Source organism: Chrysemys picta, chromosome 3 (genome assembly GCF_011386835.1).
Source record: "Chrysemys picta bellii isolate R12L10 chromosome 3, ASM1138683v2, whole genome shotgun sequence".
In the NCBI taxonomy this organism is placed as follows: Eukaryota; Metazoa; Chordata; order Testudines; family Emydidae; genus Chrysemys; species Chrysemys picta.
Window position 1 is genome coordinate 130,322,014 of NC_088793.1, and position 14,495 is coordinate 130,336,508.

The following is a 14,495-nucleotide window of genomic DNA, read 5'->3' on the forward strand; positions in this document are numbered from 1 at the left end:
TCAGGATTTGACCCAAAGAAAATAAAAACCTTTTCTGTAATGTATAATTGTATTTAGTGTTGAGTGCTGGCTGCCCCAGTGACAGGCTAGCATTGACTGCTCCGTTCACCGTGTTTCTCATTTTGGATAGTATGAATGCTTTCCTGAGGGAACTAGGACACTGAAAATAAAATCACTGTCTTGCAAAAATTATTTTGATTAGCTATATTTAAATACTGAATAAAGTATTATCACTGTTAATTATTGGCATGTTTGAAAGAGAGAAGATTCTTTAATTCAAGTAGCTGACTGCTGCTGTCAAACTATATTTTTATCGTCTGATGCATAGAACCTCCCTCATTCTCTTCAAAGACTGCATATTGGCAGTCTACTTCTTGTGCAATACAAAAGATTATCATTCCTGACAGAGTGCTTAAACAATACTGCCTTCACACCACTTCCACACTGTTGGGGTTAGGGTAACAGTTGTTCAACTGTCTTGAGAAAGTTTAGTGGCTGTGTTAAACCAGTCAACAACAAGTTGTCGGCACCTTAAAATGAAGGCTACAAATTGTTGGAGAAAGGAGCCAGGTCAACAGTTGATCTACTCTACACGTGAAGGATAATCTTGTATTTTGTGTGATGCAAGAAGCTGCATTTCTTATTTTTTGAAGAAAAACATTGCTGTTCTGTCAGTTAGGCACATTAGTTTGAGCCTCTGTATTGTCCCCCAAGATGCCTTTGTATTCAAATAAATTAGGTTCATATGAACCAGCTGCCATAATATCAGTTCTTGAAGTTGTATACTAACTGCGGATCACAAGTCTGCCTGCTTGTATCTCCTAAAACAAACTGTCTTCCCACACAGGTAAGCAACTCCCTAATTTTCTGCAGTAGCCTTTAAACAAAAATCTATTTCATGTCTATTGCTTTTCCAGAATTTCAAGACAAGCTTGATCTTTTTGAAGAGGTGGACCTGAGCATTAACATCTCTGTACATTTCAAATAATTGGTGATGAGTGAGGGCAGTTCTGGGGCAAGTACGGTCTTCCTGGTCTGTAGAGCACCTAGCACAATAGGGTCCTGGTCCATGACAGACTCCTAGGGCCTATGATAATACAAATAATAAAGAATAATTTAATTTCAAAGTTGCTAGTTCAAATCCAGATCAGGTCAGCATAGTCTTTTATTCAATGCCATATGTGAAATGAGACGATTGTCTAAGTTCATTTCCTAGATGAAAAATGGCTAATAGGTACAATTAGCACTAGTTGGCATTCTTTCTCCTGTGCCAAAGTTTGAATTACTATGGCCTGGTCTACACTAGGCATTTGTCTAAGTTAGCGCCGTTACATCGAATTAACCCTGCACCCGTCCACACCACGAAGCTATTTAGTTCGACATAGAGGTCTCTTAAATTTGACTTCTGTACTCCTCCCCGACGAGGGGAGTAGCGCTAAATTCGACATGGCCATGTTGAATTAGGCTAGGTGTGGATGGAAATCGACGCTAATAGCTCCGGGAGCTATCCCACAGTGCACCACTCTGTTGACGCTCTGGACAGCAGTCCGAGCTCGGATGCTCTGACCAGCCACACAGGAAAAGCCCCGGGAAAATTTGAATTCCTTTTCCTGTCTAGCCAGTTTGAATCTCATTTCCTGTTTGGACATCGTGGCGAGCTCAGCAGCACTGGCAACGATGCAGAGCTCTCCAGCAGTGATGGCCGTGCAATCTCAGAATAGAAAGAGGGCCCCAGCATGGACTGATCGGGAAGTCTTGGATCTGATCGCTGTGTGGGGCGATGAGTCCGTGCTTTCCGAGCTGCGATCCAAAAGACGGAATGCAAAGATCTACGAGAAGATCTCTAAAGACATGTCAGAGAGAGGATACAGCCGGGATGCAACGCAGTGCCGCGTGAAAATCAAGGAGCTGAGACAAGGCTACCAGAAGACCAAAGAGGCAAACGGACGCTCCGGATCCCATCCCCAGACATCCTGTTTCTACGAGGCACTGCATTCCATCCTAGGTGCGGCCGCCACCACTACCCCACCACTGACCGTGGACTCAGAGGATGGGATATTGTCCACGGCCGGTTCCTCGGACATGTTAGCGGACGTGGAAGATGAGGAAGGAGATGAGGAGGACGAGGCAGTCGACAGTGCTTACAACGCTGATTTCCCCGACAGCCAGGATCTCTTCATCACCCTTACAGAGATCCCCTACCAACCTTCCCCAGCCGTTAACCCGGACACAGAATCTGGGGAAGGATCAGCCAGTAAGTGTTTTAAACATCTAAACATTTATTTTTAACAGAACAGGAATATTAAGAGTAACAACAATGGGTTTCTCATGATTGGTTTGCCCTAGCCGCTTAACGTTTCAGTCCTGGGCAGTGCAACTATTGAAAAAAAATCTAACAATGTCCGGTTTAGCATGTTTGTTCTGCCCAAGCCGCTCTACTGTTTAGTCCCTGCCAGTGCAGCTACAGTAAAATGCGGTCTATGTGTCCGGGGATAGAGCAGAAATCCTCCTAGGACATCTCGAGGAAGCTCTCCTGGAGGTAATTGGAAAGCCTTTGCATCAGGTTCCTGGGGAGAGCGGCCTTATTGGGTCCTCCGTAGTATGAAACGTTTCCGCGCCACGAGACAATCAAGTACTCAGGGATCATTGCCCTGCAGAGCAGGGCGGCATACGGCCCCGGTCTTTGGAAGCTTTCCCGAAGCATTCTTTCTTTCTCACTGTCTGAGATCCTCATCAGGGTGATGTCGCTCATGGTGACCTGCTTTGAATTAGGTAGGGGAATGTTAGTGTTGGGACTGCTTGCCCGTTCCTTTACAGAACTGTAACCGCTGGTTTGCAGCCACGCGGTGGAGGCGGGAGAGGGGCAGCATACAGGGATCTTTCCCGGGGACAGCCGCGAGGGGGTGGGACAGGGGCAGAGTTCCTGCTTGCCGGATTGCTGGCAGCAGGGACTGGCTTTGCTTTCAATGTGAAAGGAGGCCAGTGCTACTATTAAAGTTTTAAGCTGCCACAAGTCTACGGTTTACCATGTCTGCCTGCTACACAAATTCCGGTGTCCTGCCCCGCTTCTCAGATCTGCAGTGCAAGACCCCAGGCACTGAATGCGAAGGCCGAGAATTCGACCTTGTCCTGAGTGCGCATGTGATAGGTGCTGTGCATGGTCTTGTTCACAGAGAAAGACTATGTTCTTTGTTCACAACTACATTTATCTTTCTGAGGAATTCACTCCCTTTTTCCCATTCCCACAGCCACATCTGCGACTGTCTCACAACCTAGCCTGGCATCACACTCCCAGAGGCTAGCGCAGATTAGGCGTAGGAAGAAGAGGACACGGGAGGACATGTTCTCGGAACTTATGGGCTGCTTCCGAGCCCAGGCAGCACAGCAGACCCAGTGGCGGGAGAACTTGTCCCAAATGCACCAAGCACACATGGAACGGGAGGAGAGGTGGCGGCAGGAAGACCAGCAGGCAACTCAAACACTGCTTGGACTAATGAGGGAGCAAACGGACACGCTCCGGCGCCTTGTGGATGTTCTGCAGGAACGGAGGCAGGAGGACAGAGCCCCGCTGCAGTCTATCTGTAACCGCCCTCCCCCGCCACCAAGTCCCATACCCCCCTCACCCAAAGTGCAAAGAAGGAGGGGTGGCAGAGTCCGTGCAAACTCTCACTCCACCCCTGCAGACAGCTCTAGTAGTAGAAGGCTCTCATTCCCCAAAATTTGACAAGTTCTTTCCTTCCCGCCTCACACAAGCCCCCCGTCCAAGTTTCACCTCCCAGTTTCATGTGTAGTTGCTAATAAAAAATACGTTTCTGTTAATTACTGTTTCCATCATGTTCTTTTGGAGGAGGGGGGGAAGGGGGTTGGTAATTGGACAGGACAGTCACCTTTAGCAGGGTACATAGGCGGGGGCAGGTCCAGCAGCAGGGCACATACACAATGCAGTCAATAGTTACCCTGGTCAGTCTGGGAGGTGGTTTTCATGTTCTGTGGTGGGGGGTGGGTTGCTCTGTGACTTTGGCGGGGGAGGGCAGTTACAGATCTTATGCGGCGGTCCTTATCCTGTATCACAGAGCCACGCAGCAGGGGATCTGTAACCGTCCTCCCCCTGCCACAAAGTCACATAGCCCCCCCATACACACAGTCCCGATCAGGAGGGGTGACAGGCTCTGTTGAAACAACCAGTCCACCACTGCGGAGCCTGTCAATTCTGGAGTTTAGAAGCGTCATTTGCGTCACTACACTACACCCGCTCCCCACCACTCTGCGTCCCTGGTTTAAAACATTCCCGCGAAAACAGTAATAAAGAAAATGGTGTTCATTAACAAAGTAGAAGTGATTTTATTTCTAAACGTGTGTTGGAAGGGGGTGAAGGGGGTATGTAACTGGAGAGGATAGTCAACATTAACTGGGTAAAGAAACGGGGGCAGGTTCAGCTTCTGTGTACACAAACTTAAAAGTCACAGGTTACCCTACTCACTCAGGAACCTAGCTTTCAAAGCCTCCCGGATGCACAGCGCGTCCCGCTGGGCTCTTCTAATCACCCAGCTGTCTGGCTGGGCGTAATCAGAAGCCAGGCTATTTGCCTCAACCTCCCACCCCGCCATAAAGGTCTCCCCCTTGCTCTCACAGAGATTGTGGAGCACACAGCAAGCTGCTATAACAATGGGGATATTGGTTTCGCTGAGATCACAGCGAGTCAGTAAGCTTCTCCATCTCCCCTTGAGACGGCCAAAAGCACACTCCACCACCATTCTGCACTTGCTCAGCCGGTAGTTGAAGAGTTCTTTTTCGCTGTCCAGGGCGCCAGTATAGGGCTTCATGAGCCAGGGCATTAGCGGGTAGGCTGGGTCCCCGAGGATGACTATAGGCATCTCCACATCCCCAAGAGTTATTTTGTGGTCCGGGAAGTAAGTACCTTCCTGCAGCCGTCTAAACAGACCAGAGTTCCTGAAAACACAAGCGTCATGAACCTTGCCCGGCCATCCGACGTAGATGTTCGTAAAACATCCCCTGTGGTCCACCAGTGCTTGCAGCACCATGGAAAAGTAGCCCTTTCGGTTAATGTACTGGCTGGCCTGGTGGTCCGGTGCCAGGATAGGGATGTGAGTTCCATCTATGGCCCCACCGCAGTTTGGGAATCCCATCGCTGCGAAGCCATCTATGATCACCTCCACGTTTCCCAGGGTCACTACCTTTGACAGCAGTACATCAACGATTGCCTTGGCTACTTGCATCACAACAACCCCCACGGTAGATTTGCCCACGCCAAAGTGGTTCGTGACTGACCGGTAGCTGTCTGGTGTTGCAAGCTTCCAGAGGGCTATGGCCACTCGCTTCTGGACAGTCAGGGCTGCTCGCATCCGGGTGTCATTGCGCTTCAGGGCAGGGGACAGCAACTCACAAAGTTCAAGGAAAGTTCCCTTACGCATGCGAAAGTTTCGCAGCCACTGGGATTCATCCCAGACCTGCAGCACTATGCGGTCCCACCAGTCCGTGCTTGTTTCCCGGGCCCAGAATCGCCGTTCCACAACATCCACATGACCCATTGCCACCGTGATGTCCTCGGCGCTGGGTCCCGTGCTTTCTGACAGGTCTGTGCTACTCTCAGACTTCAGGCCCTCACCGCGGTGCCGTAGCCTCCTCGCCTGACTTATCTGCATCTGCCTCTGGGAAAGGTGGATGATAAGCTGCAAGGCGTTGAGAACGGCCACAAATGCAGCGATGGTCGCAGCGGGCTCCATGCTCGCAGTGCTGTGGCGTCCGCACTGTCACTGACTAGAAAAGTGCGCGAACTGATTTCCCGCCGGCGCTTTCAGGGAGGGAGGGCGGGAGTGATGGACGGATGACGACAGTTACCCAAAAGCACCCTCGACACATTTTTTTACCCAGAAGGGAATGGCGGCTCCACACAGAATTCCAATGGGCAGCGGGGACTGCGGGAACTGTGGGATAGCTGCCCACAGTGCACCGCTTCCAATGTCGACGCTTTCCCCGTTAGTGTGGACTCACAAAGTCGAATTACTGTCCTTAGTGTGGACACACACGTTCGAATTTGCAATATCGATTCCAAAAATTTGATTTAAGTAAAATCGAACTACTCTCGTAGTGTAGACATACCCTATATCTCCTTTCCCCCGGAGGCAGTGCACAAGAACAGTTAAGATGGGTTGACAAGGCAATGGGGGGAAGCTTCATTGCTACAGTAGCTGCTTTGTTCATTAATAAACACAATTTAATTAAGCAAACCTGTTGTAAGTACTATATTATTTTAAAGTATGACATAAGTTATGTGATAGGGAACTAAATAACATTATAATGTGTTTTTAAATCTGTTTTGATGGATGTTGGGAGGAGTGGATTGCACTCCAGTCCTTTTTTGGTTCCCCAGCCCCCACTTCCTTGTATTGTTTGCATTCATTTTTGTGGTTGTTTTGTTTTTATGAAACAGCTATAACATGTGAGTTCCATGCCATTACATAGGGGTGAACTATCATAACAAGGAAGGACTGCAGGATAATAATTAGAATAGAATGGTACACTGAAGTCCTATTGGACATTCTGATTTATTCCCCTCCTGTAAAGCAAGAACCAGAGGACACCAGCTGAAATGAAAAGGCACCACCTTTAAAACATCTGGAAGGAATTTTATGCAGCAATTATAACATATCTAATACTGCAGGTATAATTGAGGCTAATAGCTTAGTAATACTTTAAAAAATGGACATATGAATATGAATAGTAACTGTTGTTTCTCTAAGGAGGAAAAGTAAAGGGTTGGATCCTTAACTGATATAAATCAGCAGAGCTCTATTTGCATAATTTGAAACCAAGGAGGATTTGTCTGTCTTGAAGCAAGAGTAAGCCTATTAATACCCTGTGGGCCACACCCACAACTGGTGTAAATTGACATATGTCCCTAACTGGAGATCTGGCTCAAGAACTGTTAAACTTAGCCCTTAAAACAAGAAGCTAATCCCCATGTGAGGGTCAGGAAGAAATTCCTTATACCCTGTATTTTTATACTGTACAATTGGCCAGGTGCCATACCTCTCAATGTACCAAGGCCCAAATATGAGATGCAATGTGTGACCCACCCAAAGCAAGGGGCATAAGAATTATTTATGCAACTTTGGTTTTGGAAGCTTCATGATGTAGGAGTCATTACTGTAATTCAGGGAGTGTATGAAGGTCTTGGAAGAATATGGAATGGGGTGAAAGGGCTGGGGATACTCCCTGACTTCCTTTGTGGTGTGTGGAGTATGAAGAAGTGCTTATGTTTGCAATGAGAGAGGGGTGCTACTTGTGCCTGGGGTGTGGGGTTAGTGAAGTCCATCTCTACCCTCCCTACTTCAGCATAACGATGCGTGTGTTCTTGATGCTAGGGAGCCTGTCGTCTACATCTCCTAAAACCTAGGGGCCTCTGGCTTCCCCTTCATGCTGCTCCCTGGTGGCTGCTAACAGGGCCGGCTCTAGGCACCAGCAAACCAAGCACGTGCTTGGGGCAGCACATTTTCAGGGGCGGCATTCCGGCCTTTTTTTTTTTTTTTTTTGCTTCTGGCGGCAAAAGACTAGAGCTGGGCCTGGCAGCAGCAGCACCTCATGCACGGGGGCGCCCTGGGGCTGCTGCAGTTTGCGCCATGGGGGAGCAGTGCTGCACCTTGTGGCTGGGCCGGGCAGGCTCCGAGCGGGGGAACTCGGGCTGGTTCCGCCCCGCGGGGCACACGGAGCTGCCTGCAGGTGCCGCAGGGCAGCCGCCCCCCGCGCCACAGCTGGGGCTGGGCAAAGCAGCCCGAGCCACCCAGGGACTGCGGCAGGGCGGCCAGAAGCAGCAACGGAGCCATAGAGGGCGGGGCGCTGCCGTGCGGGGCCCACGTCCCACTCTCCAGGACTCCGTTTCCTCTGGGGCTACCCTGCCCCGGCTCCGTAGCCCCCTGCTGGGGCGGTCCCCCGGCTCTGCCCTCCTGGTCCCGGCCGGTCCTGGAGGCGGGTGCCCTGGTTGGAGGGACCCTGGGCTGAGGTGCGGCCCGGGAGCCCCGCTGCTTACCCCAATCCTGCCAGCGCCGGACTGGCTGGAGACGAGGGGGGAGCGGCGGAGTCAGCACTGGTGGGGGGGAGCCTAGGGCTGGGACAGCAGGGGGTGCAGGTGGGGGGGTGAGGGTGGAAGAGAGCCCAGCGCTGGGGTGGCAGGGGGTGGGGGTGGGCACTGGTGGTGGGGGTGAGAGCCCAGGGCTGGGGTGAGGGGCAGACAAAAATTTTTTTGCTTGGGGCGGCAAAAAACCTAGAGCCGGCCCTGGCTGCTAACCAGCATCACCCAAGCAACACAGTTCCAAGTTTGTGGCCATGGTTGGTGGGGGAGACTATGCTTTGACTATATCCATGTGGTTCTTCCCAGCTGCTTGAGGTCTGTTGTTACAAGTATCTAACCATGGAAATGCAGCCTGAAGTCTCTCCTGCTCTCCAAATCCGTTTCAGTCCCATTGGATAGAATTATGAATATAATGGAAAAGATAGGAAAAAACAGTAATAGCTTTGCTGATTTGCAACCTAGTTTCTTTGAAGGCATGTTTGAAAAATGCTAGCAATGATTTTGTGAAAAGTGTGACTGATGCAAACCAACTGTTAGCAAAAAGTAAAGAAAAATGTATTTAAAATCCTTTTTAATTAATTTTCTCTCATGAACCGAGTAACAGATTTAGTTAAAAATCCCCAGACAATTCAATTTTAGAGTAGATGCTGTAAGTGTGCTTTCCCCAAATCTGGATTCTTCATACAAAGCAGTGCAGTTAAATGTCTGCTTAGAATGGAAAAACTGAACCTTTACCTAATATGCAGGTGCAACTGCACATCTATAATGTTTTTTTCTATAACTTCACTTTCATGATTCCTTATTTCTAATGTCATCTTCAACATTAAGGGTGAGTAAAAACAAATCTGTGTGGAACACAGTTAATTTGGGGACAAAAATAAGTTACGCTGCTCCCAACAAAGGAAATTTTAGAGATACGGCACATGCATCACTGGGTTGAGTATTGGTTTGCCTTCCTCTGAACCAATGGTTTCTAACTTCAAAGGCTTTCCTAGCAAGTTGTCTTGGGTGCCTAATTTTCACTACAATGAGTTTATTTAGTTACTTGCAACCTGTTATCTACTGCTGCTATGTATGCCCCATAAACCACTGCACTGATTTCCAAATCAACTATTTTGAAGTACCCTGGGACTTACACCCAAGTCGTTTAGGGTATCTGAGGAGAATTAGTTTGGGAAAAATCACACATGGAGCCCAGGTAAGAAAAAGGTGGATAATTCCTGTGGCAGATCTGATAAAGGCCTCTGTTGGAGATGCAATACTAGACTAGATGAGGGACTATTTATGACAGTTACCCCATTTGCCTATCCACTCAGGTCAAATTTGGGGTGTTGCAGGTTGCCCCAGCAAAGTGAGATGGAGGGATAGGTACTTTATTTATTCTCTCCCCCCCACCCCCCATTTATTTACAAGGAACATACAAAGACCTATTTTCCCAAGGAAAAAATAAAACACAGGAGGCAGTTTCTTTGCTTACAGCCCCAAGCCTCTTTAGCCAGCCTCCTCCCTAGGCTTTTCTCAGAGTCACAGGCGGGCCAGGCTATCTCCTACTTTTCTCCTGAACACCTGCCCCCTCAGTCATAGGATACTCAGTGATACCTCAGGCTTGCTTCTTCCAATTGCTGGCAGACTTGGTTGCATTAGTCTATGTGTTGGGTAGAGCCATGTGCTTGTGCTTTGGGTTTGGACACTTATGTCCATCCCTTCTTTCAATGTTTTCCCCAGGAGTTGAAATTAGGGGAGGTGTTCGAATTTACAGGGGAATGAGAGGTGAGACCGTGAGGGTGAAGGCAGGCTGCATGGCACCACAGTAAAAACTGAAAAATGTTTCACAATCATTTTATTAGATTTAACTCCTTTTTTAAAATCATCACACAAAATTGACTACTCAAGCCTACTATGAAGCACTACAGCTCCATCCTTCTTGGTTTCTTACTGTAATTTTGCACAACTCCATTCATGAACTTCTCGAATGCAGTGCATTAATCTTTGGTAGCTTCTCGTGTGTCCGGTATTTCCAGTCCTTTATGATATGTTTATGATCAGGCAGAAGGCGACTTTTTTCAGAACACAAAATTCTATTCAGTGAAGAAAAAGAATGCTCAACTTAAACTGTAGCTGTTGTGACTGAGGAGCAAGAGATGAATTCCTACTTCTTTCATCCCAGGAAACCTAGCATAAAGATTGGGTCGAACCACTAGTGATGATAAAGTAGAAGCTGAAGTTAAACCATTCATTCATTCATTGTATGATATTTCATTCTGTGTTCAAATTCTCTATTCTGCCCTGATCACATAGCAGACCCATTGCTGGTAGTGCCTCACTCCACTCAACTGCCATTGTTTTATAAGACAGGCATCTGTAAAAGCTATGTAGAGTTTGAGTAGAATCCAGAAGTTGCTATTGTAGATTTGTAAGAATCAAGTCCGTGTACTTTTTCAGATAGCTTAACAAACACTTCTTCGCATCTTCACTTAAGGAGTCAATATAAGTGCCTTAATTAATCAACTTCTGAAGTCTTTGCTTCTTCCAGTACATTTTCAATTGCTAACTCTCTGATCCAAGTACAGCTTTTATCACTGGACAAAGATCTACTATTGTTGAGCAGGCGCTTGGATGGCATTGTTTAATGATCCAAGTGGTTTCAACAGTAGACTTACAAGAGAGAGAATGGCAATAGTCTTCTCTGAACTTAGTAGCAAAAGTAGTCCACTAGCCTCACTACTTATCTGTCCCATCTCAGTAGATACTTTCCAAAGCCAATAATAATGCTTGCAGTAATTTTAAGACAACTGCCAAGGATCACTCATGATAAAGTCAGCGGGTTTTCCCAGGTTGGACTAATTTGAACTTCAGTCCCAGTGTATCTTCTATTTTTTCCAAGACGTTCAGTCCCTTTTGGATTCTTTCTTGAAAAAAATATAACTAAGACATTAAATGTATGACCCAAATGAGGGTTGTGGGGGGATTCACAAGGTTATTGTAGTGGGGCGCAGTATTGCCACCCTTCTGTACTGCCTTCAGAGGTGGGAGGCTGGAGAGCAGCAGCTGTTGGCCAGGCACCCAGCTCTGAAAGCAACACCCTGCAAGCAGCAGCACGGAAATATGGGTGGCAATATCATACCATCCCATCCTTACTTCTGCCTTCAGAGTTGGGTCAGGATCCCCCCAGTTACAACACTGTGAAATTTCAAATTTAAATATCTGATATCATGAAATTTCAATTTTTAAAATCCTATGACCATGAAATTGACCAAAATAGACTATGAATTTGGTAGGGCCCTAGCAATGACTTAATTCTTGATGCCCATTTGCATCAGTGCATTCATCAGTCATGTATGCACATTTTCTGAATGTGGTGAGAGAGTTCTTCACTTTTTTAACTGCTGAATCTTGCACTGCATGCTTCTAACCAGTCAGTTGAGTTTCTTGCAGAAAGAGAGTGAGCATTTGCTGGTCTTGTTTAGAACCAATGTCCAACTTCAGGATTAGCAAGTGACAAAGCCCCTACCATTGGCCTCATTTGTAGTATTGCTTGCTTAAATAGAAAGTATGATGCGAAAGCCGTATTTGTTCGCATAAACTGTGAGAGTCTCCAGCATTTTTAACAGCCTCATTAAGTACCTCTAAAATTGGCTTTGACAGTTACTGGTTTATAAGGCTTTCTGCATGTCGATGCAGTCCAGAGGCTTGGTGTTTTGCAGCTTTTTCACAGAGGATGTCAGCATTGTCTTTGCTGATCACTCTGGCAAACCAAGCTCCTCCACTTACACTATATAAATCAATGGTATGCCCACATCTCGAATACTGTATGCAGTTCTTGTCGCCCCATCTCAAAAAAGATATATTGGAATTGAAAAAGATACAGAGAAGGGCAACTAAAATGATTAGGGGTATGGAGCAGATTTCATATGAGGAGAGAATTAAAAAGACTGGGACTTTTCAGCTTGGAAAAGAGACGACTAAGAGGGGATATGATAAAGGGCTATAAAATCTTGACGGGTGTGGAGAAAGTGCATAAAGAAATGTTATTTATTTCTTCACATAACACAAGTACCAGAGGTCACCCAATGAAATTAACAAGCAGCAGGTTTAAAACAAACAAAAGGAAGTACTTCTTCACACAACACAAAGCCAACCTGTGGAATTTTTTGCCAGAGGCTTTTCTGAAGTTTAAAACTATAACAGGGTTCAAAAAAGAACTAAAGTTTATGGAGAATAGGTCCATCAAGGGCTATTAGCCAGAATGGGCAGGGATGCAACAAAGAGTGCCCTTAGCCTCTGTTCACCAGAAGCTGGGAATGGACAACCGGGGATGGATCACTCCATGATTGCCTTTTCTGTTCATTCTTTTTGAAGCACCTGGCATAGGCCACTGTCAGAAGACAGGATACTGGGCTAGCTGGACCATTGGTCTGACCCAGTATCGCCATTCTTATGTACAAATTAATATTGTAATAAATATTTAGTACAGAAACTCTCCAAGATAATGACCTCTTGAGATAGCAATGATGTGAGATAATGATCTTGGCAAATAATGCATTAAAAAAATCTTGGCCTATTAGGATATGTATATTTATATGTTTCCCAGTCACAAATCAAGCATTCTGGAGCAAAATCACTAAAACATAATCCAACAAACAAGCCTTCCTTTAACGTGCCCTCCTTTCTCCCTCCACAGCACCCCACTCAGAGTTGTTGTCCTTGGTCAGTGGAGACCCAGAGTTCAGAGGTGCTTTCATGTGAGTCCACCTCCCACCCTGGGGGTGGGGAGGAGAAGGCACCTGGCTTGTTCCTCTAGCTGCTTGCTCTGGTCACTGTTCACTCCACTGCTCTATTGCCAATGGTCCTGCGCTGTCATCTTCTGATGCCACCTGCCACTGTGACATCTACAAGTCAGTCTCTTGAGATTCCACCCAGGTCTCAGTGCTAGTGCAGGCTGGGCTGTTTCTTCCACAGAAATACTATCCCACAGCAGGTCTAAGCACTTAGACCTGATTATCAGTGATTTCAGCTCTAGGGTTATTTAAAAAACACAAAAGACTCTTTATGGAGCCTAATCAGTTCTATAAACAGCAGAGGGGGCAGGCCAAACAGCACCTGTGACTCTTAGGCAGAGCCCACCCTCTCTTGTCACTGGGATATGGCATCCAAGCCCCCTGCTTAGCGAGTGCAGTTCAGTTGGGAGTGACCAGTGCTTAATTTGTAATGAAAGAGATGCCAGGGCTCAAGCAAGTTTTTTACTTTCATAACTGATGTGGCAAGCCCAGATGTCCCAGGGCTATGAACTGCCAAGCCTAGATATGCTGGGGCCCAGCTCTGGCATACACTGGCACAAATTAAGCACTAAGTGTGACCCCCTCACTCAGGACAAGCTAAGTACAGTTCTGCTGCCCTTTACTCATACAATAAAGATAACATTTCATTACTCCTGCATTCAATATTACAGTGATTTGTAACTCAACACCAGCCAAAATTGATCACTTAGGCAACACAGCTCTGCTGGATACCTAGGCAGAGTAGGTGTGTTCATGTAAATAGTCTGGTCCTGAAGCCTTTCCCCACCACTTTCCGGCTCATTACTGGCTGTCAGGGGAAGGCTCATTCAGACCTTGCTTACAAATCAGAACTTGAAATTATTAGGTTGGCCAACATCACCAAAATGAATGTGTCAACATTGTCATAAAAAAAAAACCAGCTGTGTGAGAAGCTAATCTTTGTTCATACTTTTCAAACCTACTATTCTTTTTCAGTATTTTATCATATACTATATATGCTTTTAAAGTCTGTATTAATGTTTCAATTTTAAGTCAAATTTCCAACAGACTAAATAGGCAACACTGCATGTAACCAGTTGACCTCTGGGTGGATGATGGGGAAATTCAGAAGGGGTGTAGGGAAATCTCTGCCTTCTTTCCATTCACTCAGAATGAAAGGGGGTTGGGCAAGCCTCACGCCTGACACCAGGGCTGGCCCTAGACCAAATGGTGTCCCAGGCAAGGAACAGCTTCAGTTCTCCCCACTCCTGCCATTTGTTAAACTTTTGACTACCTTATTTTTTATTGCATTTTGTAGCCCATTTCATGAGTTTGATGTTAAATGTAGTTCTCAGAAAGTCTGGAAGGTTCCATGAGATTCTACAAAGATCCAAAACATTCTAGGAGGTTAATGAAAAATGAATCCATGTATGGAATACCTGAAACACGCTACTTCCAACATGCTATTTTCCCTTTTGCCGCTAACAAAAGCAACACCCCAAACCCAGCACCCCCCAAGCGGTTGCCTGCCCCTAAATCTGGCCCAAGGTTTAATCCAAGCCCAGACGAGGATGCTGATGGACTGAGCGAGTCTGAGCAGAAAACCTCCAAGGCAGGGAGTTTAGTTCCATGCCCCCAGCCCAGTCAGC

General features: G+C 46.7%; 1 protein-coding gene across 1 annotated transcript; it reads left to right on the forward strand.

The window, feature by feature from the left end:
- Positions 1–1,376: 1,376 nt before the first annotated feature.
- On the forward strand, positions 1,377–3,724 carry LOC135982409 (uncharacterized). The gene is made up of 2 exons (XM_065588992.1): positions 1,377–2,254; positions 3,249–3,724. The coding sequence occupies exons 1-2, from the start codon at positions 1,678–1,680 to the stop codon at positions 3,722–3,724; spliced, it is 1,053 nt and encodes a 350-aa protein (XP_065445064.1). The 5' UTR covers positions 1,377–1,677.
- The last annotated feature ends 10,771 nt before the right edge of the window (positions 3,725–14,495 follow it).